The 22,261-nt window shown below is 55.0% G+C and overlaps 7 protein-coding genes across 7 annotated transcripts; 4 read left to right on the plus strand and 3 right to left on the minus strand.

Moving 5' to 3' along the window:
* Nucleotides 1-629: 629 nt before the first annotated feature.
* On the minus strand, nt 630-1,311 carry JN550_002041 (uncharacterized protein; the record flags this gene model as incomplete). The annotated part of the gene is made up of 5 exons (XM_049313293.1): nt 630-657; nt 726-767; nt 875-895; nt 955-1,080; nt 1,187-1,311. The coding sequence occupies 5 exons, from the start codon at nt 1,309-1,311 to the stop codon at nt 630-632; spliced, it is 342 nt and encodes a 113-aa protein (XP_049176102.1).
* A 6,137-nt stretch (nt 1,312-7,448) lies between these two features.
* JN550_002042 (uncharacterized protein) lies at nt 7,449-9,968 on the plus strand (the record flags this gene model as incomplete). The annotated part of the gene is made up of 1 exon (XM_049313294.1): nt 7,449-9,968. The coding sequence occupies one exon, from the start codon at nt 7,449-7,451 to the stop codon at nt 9,966-9,968; it is 2,520 nt and encodes an 839-aa protein (XP_049176103.1).
* A 1,602-nt stretch (nt 9,969-11,570) lies between these two features.
* On the plus strand, nt 11,571-13,554 carry JN550_002043 (uncharacterized protein; the record flags this gene model as incomplete). The annotated part of the gene is made up of 4 exons (XM_049313295.1): nt 11,571-12,009; nt 12,073-12,230; nt 12,329-12,473; nt 12,569-13,554. 4 exons carry the CDS (start codon nt 11,571-11,573, stop codon nt 13,552-13,554), a joined length of 1,728 nt encoding a protein of 575 aa, XP_049176104.1.
* Nucleotides 13,555-14,672: 1,118 nt separating this feature from the next.
* On the plus strand, nt 14,673-16,229 carry JN550_002044 (uncharacterized protein; the record flags this gene model as incomplete). The annotated part of the gene is made up of 3 exons (XM_049313296.1): nt 14,673-14,801; nt 14,863-15,118; nt 15,196-16,229. 3 exons carry the CDS (start codon nt 14,673-14,675, stop codon nt 16,227-16,229), a joined length of 1,419 nt encoding a protein of 472 aa, XP_049176105.1.
* A 433-nt stretch (nt 16,230-16,662) lies between these two features.
* On the minus strand, nt 16,663-17,954 carry JN550_002045 (uncharacterized protein; the record flags this gene model as incomplete). The annotated part of the gene is made up of 5 exons (XM_049313297.1): nt 16,663-16,698; nt 16,767-16,898; nt 16,958-17,644; nt 17,718-17,799; nt 17,920-17,954. The coding sequence occupies 5 exons, from the start codon at nt 17,952-17,954 to the stop codon at nt 16,663-16,665; spliced, it is 972 nt and encodes a 323-aa protein (XP_049176106.1).
* An 824-nt stretch (nt 17,955-18,778) lies between these two features.
* JN550_002046 (uncharacterized protein) lies at nt 18,779-19,322 on the minus strand (the record flags this gene model as incomplete). The annotated part of the gene is made up of 2 exons (XM_049313298.1): nt 18,779-19,257; nt 19,310-19,322. The coding sequence occupies 2 exons, from the start codon at nt 19,320-19,322 to the stop codon at nt 18,779-18,781; spliced, it is 492 nt and encodes a 163-aa protein (XP_049176107.1).
* A 1,988-nt stretch (nt 19,323-21,310) lies between these two features.
* On the plus strand, nt 21,311-22,108 carry JN550_002047 (uncharacterized protein; the record flags this gene model as incomplete). Its single annotated transcript, XM_049313299.1, has 1 exon — nt 21,311-22,108. One exon carries the CDS (start codon nt 21,311-21,313, stop codon nt 22,106-22,108), a length of 798 nt encoding a protein of 265 aa, XP_049176108.1.
* Between the last annotated feature and the right edge of the window lie 153 nt (nt 22,109-22,261).

Here is a 22,261-nt window from a genome sequence, read left to right on the forward strand (position 1 = left end):
TGGGAGAGGTTGATTGTGACAACTAGAAATACCGCAATGGTATGGTTGAGGTACGGGTTATTTCGCCGACTTGAAATGGCTTTCAGGGGGCTAAGGGGGCTGACGTCGAGGCCAAATCTCCTTTTGAGGCTATGAATGATGTTCGATTAAGTTTTGGGGGCTGCCGAGAGCGTCTGAGACATGTATGCGTGTTTGAGAACACGAAGAACATTCGTAAGTGTTTTCAATGCCTGTTCATCAAGTATAACAAAACCGTAGAGTGACAGCAGACGACTGTTCAAGTAAGTAATAGAAGTACTATAATGAGTCATTTGACGAAGCAAGCTTGCCGACGGTATGGCAAGAGTGCCAGCTACTGTCAATACCCCCAAGCTGCATCCAGAGTATGGGAGTCATCAGACAACCAAGGACTCGGGGCGTGTGCAAGGTTTCACATAGATCATGTGCAAACTGTTAGATGGTGTCCACGAGGCATGTTGGCAAACGATGATGTAGATCTAGTGCATTGCACTCAATTCTCTATCTAACCCTGTCGAGTTTTCCTGAATTCGTACGGTAGCTTTTCGCAATGAGGATCGGCAGTTCATCCCACTGTGCAAACATGCATGAGGGGCCCGATTCAAACAGATCTATTTGACGTTCTTGAGCTCGACATCGCTGGTTGGAATTAAAGTTAGCAAGTGGAAGCCGATAATTTGGACGGCTAGAAAGAAGGAGTAGCTTACAAGATCAAGTCGGCGTTGGGTGGGATGTGACCAGTGAAGCCTCTGTAGCGAGTGTGAGTAAAATGAATACAAGAGGACTGAATGTAATGTGTAGAGTTTTGAAGCTGGAGACCACAACACTGGTGGAGAGTATTTGGATGTATTCTTACCTGGCTCCGTATCCAAAGTCACTGTCGACTCCTGTTAGCTAAGACATTCACGAAGTATGCGATGATAGCAAAGTACGAACCTGCTGATGTCAAGAGTGGCCTTCTCGCCGACCTTCATCTGAGTAACGCCCTCGTCCCAGCCCTTGATGACCTGGCCGACGCCAATCTGGACGACGAAGTCGCCACGGCCGACAGAGGAGTCGAACCTTGTAGCCATAGTGTCAGCTTGAACGCCCAGTCCCCTAAGCAATGGTTGAAGGCTATGCCTTGACCAATTGTGCTCGGAAGTAGGAAGTATGGACGGTAGCTTACTGCTTGCCCTTGTTGCCGGGCTTGGTGGTGTCCTTCAGGAAGCCGGTGTACTCAATGGTGACGGTCTGGCCAGCCTGGGCCTGGGGGCCAGAGCCCTCCTGGTGAACGGTCTTGGTGACGCCCATTGTATATGATTCTGACGTTGATATTGTTGTTGCTTGGTAAAAGTGAAGGTAAAGGTTGAGGTGGGAGGTGCAAGAGCTTAGGAGCTTGACGTATGGCGGGGTAAATGAGAACTTCGTTGGTGGGATGTTTAGCGTGGAGCCTCAGAATGACGACGAAGCGGGACGAGCGGCAGCATTTATACCTAGGCAATGTCCTGACGAATGATGGCCAAGGCAGGCGGGGCCGGGGGCAGTCGAGACTTTGACAGGTGAACTAATTGTTTTTTCCCCTTATTCATCATCTCTTAAGATGGCGTAAGTTGGTACCTTGTGTATTTGTGATCTGCTGCCGAACCACAGGGCCGGTCCCCTTGCTGCAGGTTGTCGACCAATCCCCCTCCATCCGTGTCACTCCGCAGGGAATTCGCCCGTACAGCAACGCCTGCAGAGGGATACCAAGTCCTGGGCCCGGTTGCAGAGCAAGAGCCGAGTACAAGCGAAGTAAAAGATAGAAACTTGGGCAACACGCACTCACAAGACTGCCTGACATTGGCTGACACTCGGCTGATCGTTCCTCAATGCGGGGAGCCATAATTGCGAAGATCTGAGGCCGGCGGGTAGGCCGGCGGGTCCATCCGGAGTCGCTTGTATGGAAACAATCGCGATTGATCTTTCATCTTGCAGCCTCTGGGTCAGGATCTGGGCCTCTCTGGCGGGCTCCTTCCGACCGGCACGGTGCATACTTGGGACGTGTGCCTGATTTTGCTGCCAAGTCCTGTTTCCCCTTATAGATCACGCAGCTGTGTCACGGTTAGCAGCCAAGTCATGTCAGACATGCCAGTTGGGAAGTTGACGCGGGCAAAGAATATAATTCTTTGGACTACGTTTCCTCCCTCCATGAATCAAGTGGTTATATGGACGACTACCCAGGCCCGCAAATGTGTCTTCAACCGCATGCCATCTTTGATTACTATGTTACAGTCTTGGTATGTTATGACCTCACCGCATGCCACAACGATATACAGCGCATTGATGACCGACCGCACCGAAAGGCGCGGCCGAGGAAGCTCACTGTAGTGAGCTGTAATAAACAGTAGGAGATATATCATAAAATGCCCTGCTGGGGCTGCATAATCATGCGGTGGCTTCGAATCCTTACGAGAGTCCTACGTCATGGGACCAAAGCAATTCGAGACATGTTTGCGACTCAGAACCCTGCCTGGCAATTCGACATGAGCTCAAGAAAATGTTCATGAAAGTAGGAATAAATTCCGGGTTATCATCTTGCTACATGTGATATCTAGGAGAGATTCAGCAGCCCAGCCCCGCGATGATGGTTTCTGCATGTAGCAGTTGCTTATGCAAAATAATGCAAGAGGCGTGCCAACCCGCAAACCTTCACCAGGAGGAGTTTACCCCGCATTGGTGAGGGGCATCTTCATATAAGTAAAACCGCAACCCGTTCAGATGTTGGCACTCACAGCCGACTGCAGAGGCCATTGTCAACGCAGTGTCAACGGTCGGATTATTTCTCGAATTTTGCCACCCACCAGACGTACCCTGTTTGCTCAGACTCGGGTCAACTCGCAGCCAGCTGTTGGATCTGTAAACGGGTGCTACAGTATGCGGTGTAGCCTCTACGTCCTTCGAAGGATGTGGAGGTGACTGGCTACGGTGTGGGATTTTAGACGTCGACGCCGGTCCACGATGAACACATACAGCCACCGAAATTTGAGACGGATGATAATACGGGCGGTATAGGATCATTCATTCCATCTTTATTTGACAGTGTGCTAGCGGGCAGCACTCAACGTATTGGTAGGACTGCCGAAGCTAGACTCATTATTACCAGCTGAACGCGTAATCAGTCACGACAAACGTTGCTATTCTCATCTGACCATGACATGACCAGTGATCAACAATAGTTACGCGTTCTATACGAATACTCACAGGATTCAGAAGAATAGGACTAAGAAAATCTTTGGCAGGTTCTTGCCTATAGGCATCGCCCAGATCTACCAAGTAATAAATAGATCTAGCCGCGGCACCAGCATGAACTTGCTCGAGTACTGGCGCTGCCGAAGAACCGACTTGCTATATATCCTGCCCACACTCTTTGTAGAGATAAGAGACCTTAGCTCGGAGGTTTGCAAGTGGTACAGGACTCTAGATCTCTGAGCACTGGGTAACGTGGTCGAAAGGCCACTAGTGCAGTATGCCGACCATGATTGACAATACAGCTACCCCAGTAAGGAAGTTGCACAGCACCGTCAAGAGCATCTCGATTTCCGAGCATCAGGAATCACGGGGAACATTCGTCGTTTTTGGCTTGCGTCTCCGGCCTCTGAAATTGGCGGCCCACGAATTACGTTTACTAGACTGCAAGAATCATAAAGTGAGTGCAAGCACGTTCGTCGTACCGAAAAGGACCCGAAGAGTGAAGGCAACGGACTGGACGATCGCTACCTCCATAGGAATGACGAGATCACTTGCCAAGAGATAGTGCCGAGCGTGAATGTAAACCAACCTGTTGGTACGTTTATATCATGCAGCAAGCGGAAGCGGAAGCTGTAATTACCAACCCTATAATGAGTACATGATAAGAGCATGAGAAACTGTAACGTTCCCGCAAGGACGAGAAAATGAGTATGAGCGGCAGAACCAACAGCCTCCGCAAGGGGGCCGGCCAGTGGTGTTTGGAAGAGAAGGGGTTCTTGAAGGGCTGCGAGCTTTTCTCTCTGGGTGTCGCAGGTGAAGCGCGGTGGTCGGACACACCCGTTATCGCGGTAGACCTGAGAGCTAAAGCATGGAAGTACCTGGCCTGGCCGGCCCTGAACTAGTCAGGAACAAATCTGCCATTGGCCCCAGCATCTAGCACTGAGGTAGTGCAGAATTGTGTTGGTAGCTGACCTTGGCACCGCGCCGCTCACCAACGCGTCAGTTGGATCGACATGCGATCTCATTCGCGCCCGGCGCAATTTAAAGACATGACCTGTTTTTGACAGAACAATCCAGATGCAGCGTGGGCCGTTGGATGGTTCCCAAGTGAGGACGATGCAGTGGGTTGAAAATGCCGACATTGGTAGGCTGATCACTTCCAAAACAGGCAGACTACTGACCAACATGAGATAGATTGCGCCTATGCAGCACCTAGCGGGAAATCGAATCCTTTGGAACGTGTCGTACGGTACGCATACAGACAAATCACGGACAGTAAGCTGGAAGTACTTGCCACAGAGAGTATGAACAGACCCGACAGAGTGACCAGGTCTGATTGACAGCGACAAGCGGATCAAGGTTAACTTAGCCACCCCGCGATTCTAACTTATCCATCGCTCTGGTTTCTGGGTAGCGCGACAAAGCACGTACAAGACGCTTGCCAGCGTGCCAGCTAGGGAGCGGATGACATCTCAGAGCCGTGTACCCGTCAGGAACACGCATGCGCAGGGACACTCGGTGTGGGCACCGTCGACTTAGAGTTTAGCGCCTCCTTCAAAGGAATCGAAAAAGGTACTGCAATGATTGCTCCTTCACGGGCCGAGCCTGCGATTGTTCGCATGAGGCTCAAAGCAGCGACCGGCCTCCTCACAATATGACTACGATGAGGCGTTCGACGATGAGAGAGTAGGAAGGGAAGCGAGGCTGGGTTGCGCAACTGATCACAGAATCCGAGTCTGGATCGCCAGCTGAAAAAACGACCAGCTGTCAGACAGCTATTTTCAGCCATAATCTCCTGCACGGAGTATGGTAGTGTACTTTTTGAACAGGTATGGCGCGCATGAGATGGGCGAGAATGACGGGATGAAGATCGACCGTAACATTCCGAGCTAATAATTTGATTAAAGGCATGCACCGTCCAGGACGGGGGACGGTAGACCATTGAGACGAGCTAGAGCTGCAGGAGTTGCCCACGCTCGTGTCCAGTCCATGGCCCCAGGGGTGCACCGCGTGGGTCCGCGAGATGGCGAGCGGGGCCATCTTTGGATCTTTCGTGAGGCGCAGGGCCTAGCCGCCTTGGACCTGGACAATCTCGTTTTTCGCCCGCCGTTGCTTCAGCCGTGTGCTGCCAATCTTTACTCGATCGATATGTGTCTACTGTGTTACTGCGTAGAGCAAAGCACGCAGCTCTCGCTAGCTAGCGCGATAGGTCGGCCCAAGTTCAGGTCGGCGGTCGTGCGCTCACCTCTTCGCGGCCATTCACGCCCACGAGGGTCGGCCGAGCACCACGGGGACACGGGTTGTGTGAGGTTCCAGAAGCCCAGAAGTCCAGAAGTCCAGATCTCCTACCCGACTCTGGGACTCAGCTGTTCGGGTGGGGTTACACAGGAGCCCGCATCACGAACTGCCTAATCTGTCAGCACACAGCACCGAAAACGATCGGGTCCAGCAGTTCAAGCGAAGCGTGCGTGGTTTGTCTAGGACGAGCATGACAGCACGAATGGTTGTCTTTCTTTTGTGTCTCAACTTTGCTTCTGTCGCTCATGCTTCCTCAATGACCAAGCCCCAAGCCATGTGCAACCTGCTCGGCACAATTAGCCCCTTGGACGGCTGCGCTTGAATACCGCCTGCCGCCTGCGCCCAAATACCAGCAGCACACCCGTCGCCTCTCTCACCGTTTGTGGCATCCACACTACAGCGGCACATGCATCAATATTATGTGCGGTGCACAGTCGAGAAGTTGCAAGCGCTGATGCTTGCCAGCAACAGCTGCAGAGTGGCTATTTAGCAACGGGCAGACAGGCAGGCAGGCCTTTGGGCACTCGAAGCGGCTAGGATCTCAGGTCCTTAGCCTGAGATGGGAAATTGACCGTGAGGGATGATCCATGCCAGCGAATGGTGTACCCTGCTTGTCTTTCTCCAGAGTGACTCTGTGCCTGCGCCATATTAACCGGTGCTCTATGTCTGAGAACCTGCCCAGCCGATCTGGGAGACTTTCCCTGGAGGCAATCATCCGGGCGGCCCCAAGGTACCCCATCCCCCTAGTCTCAGGTACACACGTTAATGGTGGATTGGGGTCATCCACACCTGCAGTCTAGCGCTGCCTGCGCCTGTCCATTTCCAAGACGGACCTCAGTACGTACAGCAGCGTACGCACACACAGAGGAGCGAGCGAGCGAGCGGTTGCTTTTCTGGGACACGATGTTGACTGTTGACGACGTCAGAGAGAGAACATCTCGTACGGCGGCGATCCTTGGTGTGAAATCGGTCTCGAGAACCAGAAAAGCACTGCACAGTCTCTCCGGGCGCCGAAGGGGACAGTAGGCTGCTGACCATGTGGAACCCCTTGCCCCCCGGCTGGGCTGGCTTGCGAGAATGGCTGCCGACGGTCCCTGCGCTGCTGGCGTGCGCGTTTGTGTGTGTACATGGGTGCAGTACGGTGGGAGACGACTGTGGTATGCCACCCCCTGCTCCTAAATTCGTCCACTTGCCATTGAGCCAACCATAGCCCCCTGTCATTAAACGACTCTCCCCCATGCTTCGCTCGCACTCCTCGTTCCGTTTCCACTCGTTCTGTTTCTGTGCTTGTTCCCGCCGTCCTTCGTTTGCTTTCCTCTTCCACCCTCACCTTCGCCTCACCCTCCGCCGAGATCGTGACCCAACGACAATCCCACTCGGCGTCGATAACCTTCTCGTCGGATACTTGGTCGCTCTGTGAGCCAAGTTGACGACAATTTTCTCGAGGAGGACCTCTGGAGGCCACAGCAACCCCCAATGTATCATTCGCGATAACCGATTTATCTCTCGAACCACGGCGGCATTTACACTGGCCCATTCAAGCTATTGACGATCTACTCGTCGTGTCACTCATTTGAAACCGCGCTGGAATTGGAATCGTGCCAACAAAAAGTAAGAACAGTTGGGGACAACGTTGGATGGGATCTGACGACTGGCCCAATTTCCTGGCCTGTCTGAACACCAGCCCCTCCGGCGATCCGCGGATCTGTTATGCGACTCTCTTGAGAGTCGTCGATGATTGTGTGTACAACGACATACTAACATCCTTTGGCAGTAACACTCGTTTTGACATATTGTCAATTACACTCGTTCATCAAATCGTCCTTACGAGGTGGGTGGCTCCGATATATTCCCAGTGGTTTCAACGTTGGGACTAACATGTTTGGCTCAGACGATATATCCCACTTAATTAATCACCCACGATGCATCACAAACTGGCTTTGGCCACATTGGTGGCCACGGCAGCTTTGGCAAATGCCGTGCCTGATCGCCCGCGCATCTACTTTCCCCGTGCCGTAAAGCGTCAACTGACAAATGTCAACCATACGATCACTGCAGCTCCTGTGCCGTCGGAGAGCAGCTCGACAGCATCCTCGACCGAATCTACCAAGAGGGACCCATTCAGTCTGTCGGACTTCTTCAACTCGCTTTCCAGCGGCCGAAACGGAGATACAGACACCGTAGGCTCTGACTCGACTGCTGACAGTGGTAGTGCCGTCGGCACGGGCGACTCAGCTCCTATCATTGTTGTACCCACACTCGGACTGGGCGATTCGTCAACCACGACGGATGCGTCAACCACGACAGCCTCTGACGGGACGCCGGCTGTTGATACCGATACTCCGCCGCTTATCGCCTTGCCCACACTTGGACTTGGCGATACAACGACCACAACATCTGCGGTTGCTTCTGACGCAACGAATGGCGCCAACTCCACGGCGACTGAGACTGGGGCTACTACCACCGCTGCTGAGGTCACTACTACTGAGGCCACTGCGACTGCCACCGACGCAGTATCATCGACCGGAATTGAGATTCTCCCAACCGTTACCTCTAGCGAGGGAGGAGGTTTGGGAGGAGTTATCAGCACAGTTTTGGGCGTCACCAGCGTTCTTCCTGGAGAGACCAACAGCACGACAACCGATATCACAGCCACGCAGACCGGTACCGATGTCACGAGCGCCACTTCGGCAGCAAGCGAAAGCATTCCCATTACCACGACCGATGCCGTCTCTGTTACCGCGACCGGCGACAGCCCAGTACCCACGACAACGTCTGATGGTGGTCTAGGTGGTGTTATTAGCACCGTTCTTGGGGTCACCAGTGTCCTGTCTCCCGAGACGAACACCACGGTGCTGCCGTCGACAACTGCGGAGGAGACTGGTGCAGTCCCTACCACCACTGCTTCGGCAACCGAGAGCGTCGACACAAACAGCGGCTTGCTTCCGACCCTGACGGACATTCTTACGTCCATCTTGGACCCTACAACCACATTCCCTGGAACTGCCCCTACTGCCTCGGGCTCTACAATTGTTGACCCTACAACCACGTTCCCCGGAACAGCACCAACTACGTCCGCCTCTGCAGGCATATCCGACATCATTACCTCGTTGTTGCCCATTGTCACTCCTACGACTTCGTCGGCCTCGGTCTCCGTCACTGCCCCCCCCGTGGACAATGGAACGGAGAGTGGTAGCACGACGTCTCTGCCACCTACGGTTACTGGCTCTGTCCCGATCACCATCAACACCACTACCCCGGATGTCTCGCAGTCTACCGCCCCAACGACGCTGCCAACTACCATTTCGAACACCACCGTGCCCGAGCCGACCCTGTCCTCGTCCGAGGCCCCCACGATCCCCACAACGCTCCCTACCACCATTGCAAACTCGACGGTTCCGACGACCAGCTCAGCCAGCCAAACCGAGTCTGAGACGACGATCGCACCCACTACGACGAGCGATACGGTTATCGTAACGTCCATCCCTGTGACGGCTACCATTACGAACTCCGAGTCATGGCTGCCAGGTACGATCATTATGCAGACTTCTACCTCGGCGTCGACCACAGCTTCAACCACGAGCACTGGCATCCCAACTACCCTTCCAAAGGCCATCACGCCTTTTGACACGCCGCCATCCCAGCCGCCGAACACCACTCCTATCCAAATTTCGTTCAACTATGGCCTGAACTACCAGTTCATCGCCCAAAATGGCATGGCCGCCGCGCAACTGTTCTCCCTAGTTCCTCAGGCTGTTGCCTTCGACCGTGGTTTCTCGACGGATGATGTTGTCATGCGCAGCATTGTTCCGTACGACACTACTGCCCAACTTGGATATATTACATCACAGGCGATCCTCTACGTCCCCTCCGCCAATGATACTGTCAGGAAGATCCAGCTGGACCACAAGATTCCTTCTTCGCCACTATACACGAACCCCAACCAGCTTGTGTTCAACATGACAAGTCAGATCAATGTAGCAATCGACATCATTATGGGATCGACCTTGGAGGGTAGTAAAACGACGGCTACTGATGGCGCGAGCCCTACCAGTACTAACAACAACGACCCCTTCGGAGGCGGCTCTGACAACCAGACCAGCTCTCAGAAGGGAACGACCGCTGCCATCGCTGTGGGATCTGCTGCTGTCGCTGCTGCATACGGTGCTGCTATGTTCTTGATCGCGCGCAGATTCAAGCGAAAGCGTCAAGCTGCCTCGACACACCAGCGCAGCAGTTCGATCACGTCCCCATCGGATATGCGCCAGACTGGTAGCCCAGCTTTGATGGGTGGTGCGCTCTTGTCCCGCGACTTTACTGCCGCGGGCTATGGTGGAACGGGTGGCATGAGAGACAGCCAGGGAAGCGGTACCCACAACTCGGCTCGCACCGCCTTCATCAGCGCTCCTGTTCGTACAGAGAACTCCCTCGGGTGGACCTAGAGGCCGGACATGATCTCATCAAGTATACGACCTGTATGCCGTCCATTGATTCATTTTTTCCCTTCGATACCCATCCTGAAGGTCTTTCTTTTGCTCTTTCTGTTATAGACGCCAGCGCAAAACAGCCTTCGGGAACAGCAGCAACTACGAGCGATAGCTCCTAGGTTCTTTTTTCTTCTTGGTTTTACATTCATAAAACGGCGGCCACCTTCACCAGCGGAGGCCCGTCAAAATAGTACTTGTCTAGCTCATCGTACAGGATTCTGGCCCACCTTTTGCTGGCTTGGATCTGATGGCTAGGCATTATTTTTGTCTAATTTTCTTATCAGGGGCAGTTGAGGGGTTGTTGAAAGCCGCTTTTTTGGATAGTGGTCTTTCTGGATGACGAGGGGGGGAGAGGTTGCGGACGGCGTGATGGTGGCCTCCGAGAGGGTGAGCGGCGCCAGGGGATGGAGAAGGTGTATATTACATCCAGCAGCCATGTTCATTGCGTGGGGCACGAATGAATATGGCCGAGGAGTTCAAGATCTTTACTCCTAGTGAGGAGCGCCCTCTCGAGCCATTTTGTTGTAATGTGCATATACAATGAATAGACAAAAAGAACTGCAAAAAAATTTAAAGCTTCAAATTATTCTCTTGCTCATTTCGCGACGGTGATGACTATGGGCAACCAGATCTCAAGAGTGACAGGAAGGACGTCGTCTCACGGTTACACTGCATAGGAGGCTATGGCAGGGAGCTGAGTCTCACACGGTTCACAATGAGGAGTAAGTTGTCCCTTTATCCCGTTGGCCTCCTCCTGGCTACTGAAACGAGAGCCTACAGCTATTCAATTCGACAATGCCGTTTGCTCAATGTGTGTTGCTGGGTCCGACATGACCGAAGTCTGCGAAGGGCAAGGCACGAGCGTCAGATTGTCCACCAATTCCTGCCGATCATCGTCTTCGAGACATGGCAGTCACTTACGAGCTGCTGCGTGGAGTGTCGTTGGGCAACTGCTTTCGAACAGACAATACACATAGCTTCGGCGGCCTCTAGTTGCCTTCTTGTTTCATATAGAACCGTTGAAGGGGACCCTGGTCCCGTTCGTTAAAGCGGGCCCTGGGAAACTATGGGTGCAAACAAGATCCTAGATGTTTCCATTCTCAGCTCCTCAAAACTGTGCACAATTGCGGCCACTGCTGGTAGGATTCAATGATATTCCCCTGGACATAAGAGGCAAGGAGCACGGGCTTGTTTCAACTCCGGCGTGATAGTTTCTAATTTATTGTTGACAAAGCATTCAAGAACATGTAGAACAGCCTCGCAATCTGGATCTCGCTTTGATTGGCGAACACAGTGATTGGAAGGACACGGAGTCGGTGTGCCGGTTTGCCTTTGGCGCACGCAGCTTGAGGCGAGGTGGCAGCGGACAGAGGCTAACTTAACGTCCGTGGCTGTCCCTGGTCGCAGCCCGGTCAGCCCCGGTCCGTTAGCTCCACAGAGCGACACTGAGCACTGAGCAGAGGGGCGTGTTCGTACTTCGAGACATCACCTCTCCTGGCTCGGTGGCCATGCGTTGCTCTCTTCTGGCGCATCGTCTCTGACCCAAGTCATCTCATCATGAGTTCAGATGACATGACACCTGGGACCGGGGCGGCCAATGATGGGTACGGGTCGCACCGAACGCCCGACACGTCAGCGTCGTCTGCACGGACTGGGAGCAGCGTGCACCTCACGCCGGACAGCGACTCCGACAGCAGTGGGGAAGACCGCGACGACCTCCCGCTTGTGGATTCGCAGCTCCACGGAGGGGAAGAGTCGTATGAGCTGCAGGACTTCAGTGCCGGGGGGCTTTCCAAGGCTTACCAGGACGACGATGAGCGCCAAGGCGATGTCTATGGCTCAAGCTCGGGCGGCCGGCGGAGGTTGAGCGAAAGCACCGCCGCGAGCTTCCAGCTCTACACTCCGGACGAAGAACAGGCTGTGGTCCGCAAGTTCGACCGGCGGCTAGTGCTTTTCTTGTCGGTGTGCTACATGTTGTCATTTCTGGACCGGTCAAGTCAGTTTCCGCGCCACCAAGCAACATCTTTAATAGAGGGGAGCGGCTGACGTTAGAGTATAGATATTGGCAACGCGCGGCTTGCCGGCATGGAGCAGGACTTGCAGTCAAGACCAGCTAAAGATGACTGGTACGAATGGTCCCTGACTTCGTTTTACATTGCCTACATTGTGTTCGAATGGATGAGTCTATTGTTCAAGGTGATTCCAGCCCATATCTATGTAAGTCTTATGCACCTACCTAAAGGAGTGGCGTATCTAGAGCTCAGGAACAGATATCACTTATTGTAATATCCTGGGGTATTACAGCTTCGCTTCAGTCAATTGCAACTTCATACCCGGTTCTTATCTTCCTACGGACCCTTCTTGGCATTGGCGAAGCCGGGTTCACTGGCGTTCCGTTCTATTTGTCATTCTTCTTCAAGAAGGACGAGTTAGCATTTCGGACGGCGCTCTTCATCTCAGGTAAGCTTTGACGGGTTACCTGATGGGTCGCCCTCTTGTCTGCCGTTTTGGACTATTCGATGGAAATGGCACGGTCTGACTTGCTCGCGTCCTAGCTGCGCCACTTGCAACGACCTTCGCGTCGTCTCTCGCCTGGCTCGTTCTCAAAATTGGCGAACATGTTCCCATCGCCCCGTGGCGATTACTGTTCCTAATCGAAGGTTTTCCTTCGGTCGTCATTGGCGTCATTGCGTGGCATGTGATTCCCGATCGTCCGCAAACCGCCTCTTATCTTACGGCGAGAGAGAAGAAGGTTGCGCGTCTGCGTCTCCGACACGAGAAGCCCCAGCCTCGAAAGGGGTACGGCACTCAACCAAAGGCATCGGGCCTCAAGACAAAGGAGGTCCTTTCTGTTCTAGCTGATCCCAAAGCTTGGACCATCGCGTCGATGTTCTTCTTGACCAATATGGCGTATTCATCACTGCCCGTGTTCCTGCCCACTATCCTTCGAGAGATGGGACATACCGCCCTCGAGAGCCAGGCTCTTAGCGCTCCACCGTACCTGATAGCCTTCATCACTGTTTTGATAACGGCGTATCTGTCTGATAGACTACAGACTAGGTCTCTATTCATCGTCGCGCACGCGCTCTCGTCTGCCCTGGGTTACACCGTCATGGCACTGGCACGGCCCTTGAGTATCAGTCCTATGCTAAGATACTTGGCCGTCTACCCAGCTGCTACCGGCTTCTTCAACGTGGTGGTTCTCGTTATAGCCTGGACCATCAACAACCAGCCCACGGAGAGTCGCCAGGGAGGCGGCTTCGCTCTGCTGCAGGTCATCGGTCAATGCGGTCCCCTCGTTGGCACAAGACTCTATCCCAAGCGGGATGGACCGTTCTTCGAGCCGGGCATGTGGGCGTGTGCTGGTGCTATGTTTGGCGTCGCAGCCTTGGGCGCCTTGCTCCGGCTTTACCTTGCTCGAAAGAATCGGCTATTAGATCCCGTTGATCACGGGCGAGATGAAGAAGAAGCGCAGGGTCTAGTTGGAACATCTCAAAGGGATGAACTCGGCCCTGGTCATCCGTTCAGGTTCATGCTGTGATGTCCCATCCAGCTTTGTAATTTCCAAAGTATTTAATACCATACGGGTGGCCGTGCACTCCAGTTTTGAACCCGTCGGACTAGGACTCGGGTCGATTAATATTGCTAAATGAAGTGTGGATGGCAGATCTCCATGCTTGGGTTCGTTACGGCAAAGCTTGACATGAAAGGTTGCCAGGAAAGCGGCGGTATACCTCTGCCTCGCCAGCTCGCCTACCACACGAATATATTGGACTCAGTAATGTGGCAAAATTGGTGAGCCTTTGAAACTGAAGTCAACGCCGCGACCTGCAGAAGTGGGTTCCAAGCATGCAACTCTTTGCGATCCCAGCTCGACTTCACCAGTTAGAGTATGAGAGGCCCGTTGATTGGCCGTCAACGTTGTGGCCCAGTTTTGATGCTCACTGTCTAGTTCCCCGATGGAGCAATATTGACAGAATTGGTATAGACAGGCCCGCTTTACGTTCAGGTACAGACGAGCACCGCTGTGCCGTCTGCAGCCTGTATGGAAGTGTACCGTTGGCCTGTCATTGAAACCAAAGACAGTTCTCGCCACATCGGGTTTCTAGGCTATACCAAGGCGTCTTCCGAGCGGGGCACGACATACATACCCTCCACAAGTATCCATGCTGTCAGCTTATAAGACAACACAACCTCGGGATATTTACCCCTCGTGGTCTGGGATTTACGAAAGTATCCATACAAATCGACTTTCTCGATATGATGTTGTTGATCAACTTAACAATCTGAGTTGACCCGGAGTAGAAAGGCCAGCTGCGACCTGGATAGAGGACCACTGCTCGGATACATTGCATTATCACTGAATCAGGCTCACCAAGAGCTAGGAAGCACCTACTAGATGGCTTCAATCTTCCCAACCGTAGCTCGGCTCCTTGTAAAGCCAGCAACTACCCTCGTACTTGTGCCAGTTGTCGCCGTTCTGCTCTGGTACATATTAGGTTACGCATTGTCACCACTGCGGAAGTATCCGGGCCCGCCGCTGGCAGGTGAGTTGGTTTTCCCAATCAAAATGAACAAGACTTTTGTATGTTCTAATAAGTAACCATCTTGGAAGCATGGACAAACTATTGGCGACTATACCATGCCGCGTCAGGGCATATGCACCTGGTGACCAAGAGGCTGCACGAGCAGTACGGGCCAATTGTTAGGATAGGGCCCAACCATCTCGACCTGGACTGCCCATCGCTGATCAAGACATGCCTTGATCGGAATGGCCTCTGGAGAAAGGTGAGCATCGCGTTCGTCTGAACAAGCCCCCATTGATGTGAGGACTGATATTTTGCCTTAGACCGAGTTTTACGCTGTCAGCGGCGTGCTCCACGAGGGCAAGGTGGCCTACAACATCTTCAGCGAAACCAACTCGGCCGAACACGCACGCATAAAGAAGCCCATCGCCAAATACTACTCCATGAACGGCGTCCTGACCTTGGAGCCACATATAGACAATGTGCTGGGCCACTTCGTGCGGCAAATCGATGCCAGGTTCGTGGGCACAGGAGAGGATATGGGCCCAGCATTCGACTTTGGTCAATGGGTGTTGTATCGTAAGTTGTTACCCCCCAACCCAAAGCAATGAACCTGGTGGGACAGCTGTTGACTATTGGTTCTCCCTGCCGTCCAGTCGGGTGGGACATGGTCGGCAAAGTCACGTACGGCAAGAGAGTCGGCTACCTGGACAAGGGGTACGACTTCGACGGGACCCTCAACGTCGAGGACAAGGCCATGGACTACCTGGTCACGGTCGGCATGCAGCCGGGGCTCGACAAGTTCCTGGACAAGAACCGCCTGTACCGCATCGGCCCGCCCTCGTTCGGGTCCCTGGTCGCCATCTCCCTGCAGCACCTGATCAGGCGGTACGACGGCAGCGACAAGCACGACCCGGCCAAGCCCGACTTTATGGACCGCTACATTGAGGCGAAGGCCGAGCACCCGGACATCGTGGACGACCAGCGACTCCTGTCGTACTTGCTAGCCAACATGGCCGCCGGCGCCGACACGACGGCGCTTACCCTGCGGTCCGTCTTCTACCTATCCCTGAAGCACCCATCGGTGTGGGCTCGCCTGCAGGCTGAGGTTCTGGCGGCGCCCTTCGCGCGGAAGAAGACGATGGACCTGCCGGCCTCGTTCGCCGACGCGCGCGCGCTGCCGTACCTCGAGGCGGTGGTCCGCGAGGCCCTGCGGCTGTACCCGGGCAACTGCTTCCCGATGGAGCGGTACGTGCCGGCGGGCGGGGTGACGCTGCCGGACGGCAGCTTCGTGGGCGAGGGCGCGGCCGTGGGCTTCAACGCGTACGTGCTGCACCGCAACGCGGGGGTCTGGGGCGCGGACGCCGAGGCGTTCCGGCCGGAGCGGTGGCTGCGCGACGAGGCGGCGGGCGAGGGCGAGGACACGTTCCGCCGGCGGCTCACGGACATGAACAACTGCGACCTGTCGTTTGGCGCGGGCCAGCGCAAGTGCATCGGCATGAACCTGGGCATGATGCAGGTGTACAAGACGGTGGCGACCCTGGCGGCCCTGTACGAGTTCGAGCTGGCGGACCCCGAGAGGGAGTGGAGGATTCACAACAGCATCTTCCCGCGACAGTCGGGCGTGGAGTTAAGGATGCGGAAGAGGGAGGGTATGGTCGTGCGTGGGGGATTGGACCTCTACGACTAGACGTCTACAAGCCAGGTACCACGTTCAGTGTTGAAGGTGTCGTGGTCGATGCTGTAAGGACCGGAAAAGCAGAACGATTCTCCCGTCGCTCCCAGAGTATTGGGAGTGGTATTCCTGCGTGGGGGGTTTTCATGTGTGGTTAATGGTGAAGTGGAACCGAGAGAGTGTGGGAACAATTTCCAATGCAATATGGCGGCACGAGTTCAGTCAGACCAAATTGACCTTCCATGTCTCATTGACGTCAAGAAGAAGAGGCGCATAGTCGTCGCCGAGAAGCACACATAATCACTGTAGGAAAAGCCCATCGAAAAGAAACGAAACAAGTAAACCTCGATCACACACGTGGACCCCTCCGTGGGAGTCCTATACATCTATATCCCTTCCTATATCATATCCGATCCGGGTATTTGAGCATCAGGAAACTATTTGTTATTTAAGAAGCGCTCTCGCGGCTCTTGCGGTAGGCAGCCTGCAAGATGAGGATTAGCAATGACTCTAGGTAGCATCTAGACTGGTTGGTGGGAAGCCTATACTGACCTCCTGCTCGACCTGAAGGCCCTCGATGACGGGAGCCAGCTCGTTGAGGATCTCGTAGGCCTTCTTGTGGTACTCGACCTGGGCCTGGATGAGCTCGGCGAGGTTGCGGAGGGGCTCGGGGGTGTCCAGGACCTAGAATTGGCCGTGATTAGCTTGGTGAGGATGCGGTGGTGACCGGAAGGAAAACTTACGTTCTTCATGACACCCACGGCCTCCTCGGTCTGAGTGACGAACTCGTCCTCGGCCTTCTCGATCTCCTCCTGGGCCTCGGGGCTGAGCTCCTCGGAGGAGGCGGGCTGCTCGTCGCGCGGGGAGGTCGGGCCAATCTTCCAGGTGTTGCCCTTGGCACGCGACTTGACCGAGTCGAGGGTCAGGCGGGCCTTCTCGACGTTCTTGCGGGCGCGCGAGGCGAACATCAGGTTGGTGTTGAGGGTCGTGTTCCAGCCGGCCAGGTAGCGGCTCTGGATCTGGGCGTCCTGGGCGAGGCGGGCCTCGCCAACACGCTCGCTGGCGAGGGCGTACTTCTCGAGGGCGGTGGCCAGGGGGTCCTCGCCGGCGCCCGTGTGCTGCTGGTGGAGGAGCTGGGAGCTGGCCAAGCTGGCGCGGGCCAGGGCATGGTTGAAGGTCTTGGGCTGGGGCTTGGCGGAAGGGGGCGCCGTGAGGGCGGCCTGGGCCTCGGCGGGAGTCGAGGCGGTGGACAGGAGCTGGACCTTCTCGCTGACGGTGCGGCCCAGGTCGCCGAAGGTCTCCTTGATGTTGGGCGGGTAGTCGTAGGACTCGTGCGAGTATTGAGACGTCACGGAGAGCATCTTCTGGTGGACCTGCTTGAGGGCATCGACTCGCTTCTCGAGGTCGATGTAGTCGGGGGGCAGCTGGGTCTGTCACGTCGGGGGCACGGCACCTGATAAGCACATGCGCGGCGGTCTAGAGACGCTACGGTGGCGGCCATACCTTGTCTTCAGCCTGGCCAAGCTGCTCCTTGGTGTACTGGAAGGTCCGCGATGCGAAGGGGGTGAACTGCGACCCGAGCGAGCTGGGATAGCACGAGGTCAGCGACGAGCTCCTGAAGCTGGGAATGAAGCTCGCGGCCCCAGGGCCGGTTGAGGGCGAACGGGAGAGTCAGGGTGAGGGGTATAGCTGCATAGCAACGTACGTCAGGCTGTTGCCGATGGCCTTGAAGTTATCCATCTTGGGCGATTGGGCTGGCTGTGGTGGACGTGGTGAAGGGTGAGGTGAGGTGAGGTGAGGTCGGTTGAGGGCGTGACAGATGCGGGATGACGAAGTATCAAACAGTACTGGACAGCACGGGTGTTGGAACTGGACAAGTCGGCCAAGTCAACAGCTGGAGTTAAGTGGGTGCCTATCATGAACCTGCATCCAATCCACCATGGGATGTCTGCCAAGTTCCAAGGTTAGGGGGGGGAAACGGGGGACCAGCAGCCAGATGGGTCCCGGCCAGCGCTGCAAAGCTAGTTGATTAGCTACATCCTTAGGTACTTCCAGGTTAACCAGGGCCTAAGGTAGCCGCCTACTGTAGCACTTGCATCCACAGGGTTCTTCCAGCACTGCACACACTACACACACTACTAACTTACTGACTGTAAGTCAACATCTTCACAGCACTACAGCAGTGTCTGTCTTGGTGTCACTTCCGACGGCACGTGACCTTGCGCAACGTCATCCGCGAACGCTGCGCCTCAGTCGTGATGTGTACAGGCACGCTGTTCAAGGCGTCCCAGTTGCCGTAGAGCAAATCAATTCGGGCAGATCAATTCCCGCAGTGCAGCACCGAGGCAAAGCTATGGTATCTCTGTCTTAGCGTATGCCTTCAGCCATTATCCGGTTTAGACTCCTGCGACTACGTCTGTGATCTAGACCGATAACGTGGCGGCGTCAAAGAAACGCCAGCAATTAAACTCCATCCCGCTGCTTTGCTTCTTTACTAACTGACAAGATGACACCGTGATGCCGTGTCACTCGTGCCAAAGTCCAATCGTCCCATTATGCCTCACTCAGAATAACCAAGCTCCCAGTCGTAGCTTTAGTTGTCGTGCCCGGCGTCGACCACCAATGCCAGCTGCATCCTCCCAGGCTTGAACAGCCGCCTCGCGGGCAGTCTCACAGACTGATCTGATCGCTATGACCTTCTTCCGCAGCTCCGAATCTCGACCTAGAACATCACAAAGAGCATCGGGCAACCCTCCCCTGATGCTACTGCCTGCTACTCGGACATCGCCCCGGGGCAAAGAATCGTACACGTCTCTGATGGCGCATTGCACCGACGCGGGCAACTTTTGGTGTACCCTCTGAAGTATTTTGGCCGCAAGCCTGGTAGGGATTCCGATAAAGTCCTGTATAACCACGTCGCAGGCCTTGGGAGGGTCTTCGTATCTGCTCCAGAGAGTATTGGTTGTCTCGGAAAGCTGAAGGGCGTCGGGTTCTCCCTCTAGCACCAGAAGCTTGAGGTTCTTGGTCAAGCCTGCCTCTTGCCCTTTGACGTGCAGCTCGACTGAAATTTCGAACGCACTCAATGCCCCCAGAACCCGCGGCAACCATCGTGCCACGGGCTCCTTGAACAGAAACCGTAGAGGTCTCTAGCCCCAGAGCTGTTTTTGGTAGTACACGCCTGATGCTTGCTCGCCCTGGGCTCTGCGTTTCACACGAGGCGTGGACCGGGGGAAAGCGGCGGTCGAGGAAGACTGCCCAGCATTGCGGTTAGACGCCGTGTTGCGATCCACACTATATGACCGCCAGGAACGCGTAGAGCCAGCTTCATCCCGTCCAGTCCGGATTGACCGAACAGGACGGTTTTCTTCCGGCGGTAGCAGTATGGGGCATGTGCCGTCCCCGTCAGGCAAAGTCGGCCGCGTATTGCCGCAATGATCAGCGTCAGCTGGCCATCTGTCAGGCCAACTGAATATTGACTGCAGGAAAGGGAATGGTCAGCAGGGCTGGAATGTGACTTCACGGGGTTTGGTGTGAAACTACCGCCCCAAACAAGAGAAGACAGCATCGACAGGTTGGGCGCAATTCGAGATTGCGACGGGTATACCTCGAGACCTCCAGGGCCCTGTGTGCGCAGTTGTAGGTTGCGTGGCCTCTTAGGTTTTGGCAGGCGTATATGCTCGGCTGCATATAGGTCGAGTTCGCAATTTCGGCATACTTGCGCATACAGGGGACGCAGAGCCCCAGGCGCGGGACGATGCCTCTCCAGCATTCATATGTGACCCATCTCACGGAATCAGTCGCGAGGCACATGGCGCACGGCAGTGGGCGTTCCAGGCTGGTCATCGTGGCGACAAAATAGCAACTGGGAATGGCCAGGGAGCGGACTACTGAACGGATACCGGAGTGTTTTTGCTGGTATGATGAGTACAAAGCCAATACACATAGAAGATGTGATTCTCATGATGCTGATTTGGGATGACTACTTAGATGCTCGAGTCACACCCCGTCTTCGGGGAATATATTAGGTAGAATCCAAGCCGGCCGCGATTTCTTCCCTTATCGTGAAACCTTGGCCGAGAGTCGTGCCTGTCTGTGACCTTGTGCTGCGAGTTTCCAAATCGCAACTGCCAGAACCAGCTTGGAACTTCCATAATATTAGGTAGTTCTGCCATCAACCTCGTTCCAGGTTGGCTATCATGTCGCCGCTCAGCCAGCAAACTTCGATGCACCAGTATACGATACGGAGCCACTAAGAATTGCGCATAGTAACTATATCCGTAGGGCTTGTCAACAATGCACTTTGTACATTGTGTGCTTCTTGACTATGACTACGGCGTGGCACCCAGTGGCTTTTGCAAGAACTGCTGATCGGAACAAGGTGTCACCGCCCTGACTTGACGGCCGTTACGGTCATTACCTAACCAGACACAATAATGAGGGAGTTCATTTAGCTCGGCGATGGGCTTTATAGCAGTCGTCGGCCCGCCGTTCGGGTGCAGACAGTCTTCATCCTGAACAAAGTGGCTGGAGAAAGGGAGGAGAGCCGTCTCAACTCGCGTCTTCTCTCATCGATGGCCAAGGTCCCCCCCCCCCCCCAATCTCTTAAACGACCGTCCCGTGTAACCGAGCCAACGCGCTTGGAGTGCCAAACGATAAGACAGTCTTGGAAAACCATGCCTTTCTAGTAGTCAATTCAGAGTTTGGACGCCGGGGCGTCTCGCGTGCATCCGAAATGGTCTCACAGCAATAAGCAACATGCGATTGTCACAGAGGAGCGAGGGAGGGGCTGTGAGACAATGTGCCAGCTGCGAAATGAGGCGTCTCTCGCGATGATGGCGCGCAAGCCGCCAGCTCGAGATTCCAGAACACACACACAGAGAGAGAGAGGCTTGTCACTCAGCTTGCCACCCAGTGCCCTCAGCGTGGGAGTAGTCCCCCTTTATCCCGCCAGACCTTGAAGGGGGCAAAACCTGGTTGTGAATTCTTTGGCCTAAATAAGTGATACGACAAAAACGACGCAGGGTATTATTCAGTCTATACTACCAACAAAGACAAAGACATTCGCAAGAGCTGCAATTCCGATATCATCACACACCATGCACACACATACGAGGACAGGCAGGAGCAAGACCCGGACGGACCCGATGGCACCTCCACCACCACCACCACCACCCATAACACCACCGACGTCTCCACGGGAAGCCCACTACACGCCGGCAATATCATCGCCATTGAACCCCACAAGTAGCAGTAGCAGCAAAAGCAGCCGCAGAGCCACACGATCGCCGTCGCCACCGCCGCGGCGGCCCGGCCGGCGGGGCAGCCGCGCGCGCAGCGGAGGGGGGAGGCCCGGCAGGACCCCCGTCAGCCCGACGCAGCGGTTGATGCGGCAGAAGGCCGCGGCGGCCTGGAAGTCGATCGCGTCCGAGAGCGGCGGAGCGGATGCCAAGCATGCGTTGGAGGTAGAGGCCATACTAATGGCGGCCGACCGCCGGCGGAAGAGCGTCGTGGTGCTGAATCATGACCGTGAGCAGCCCTCGCGGCCACATCAGGAGGAGCACGGGCATCAAGACGGAGAAATCGAAGAGGGCGATATCAGCTCGGAGCGGCGACAGCAGCAGCATGCAGTGCCGCTGTTCTTTGACGCTTTCGATGGCATGGGGAGTACGGGTTTGGGTATCGTGACGGCGGATATGGAGAAGCGGGCACTGGCCAGCTGCCGTGACTTCGGCGTCGTTGTCGATGATCCTGCAAAGATTAGCGTGCTCCCCTCGTACGCACACCGGCCACGGCAACCGAAAGTCATAACTCGGGGTCGGGTGCTTGTTGCTATCGGAATGTTGTGCGCGATGGGAGTCATATCAACTCTTTGGTCTCATCGCGGACTTGTATAATATAACGCCGTGTCAACAGGGCGCGAACAGGACTAATAATCTGAGGACGGTGTGGAGGAGAATTACTATACAGCGTGCAATGAGGAGAGTCTACTTGTCTCCCAATCTCCTGCCCGAGCCGGTCCCGTCTATGATTCGTTTATCTTTCATGTC

Source organism: Neoarthrinium moseri, assembly GCF_022829205.1.
Source record: "Neoarthrinium moseri strain CBS 164.80 chromosome Unknown scaffold4_Wmoseri_CBS_16480, whole genome shotgun sequence".
Classification (NCBI taxonomy): domain Eukaryota; kingdom Fungi; phylum Ascomycota; class Sordariomycetes; order Amphisphaeriales; family Apiosporaceae; genus Neoarthrinium; species Neoarthrinium moseri.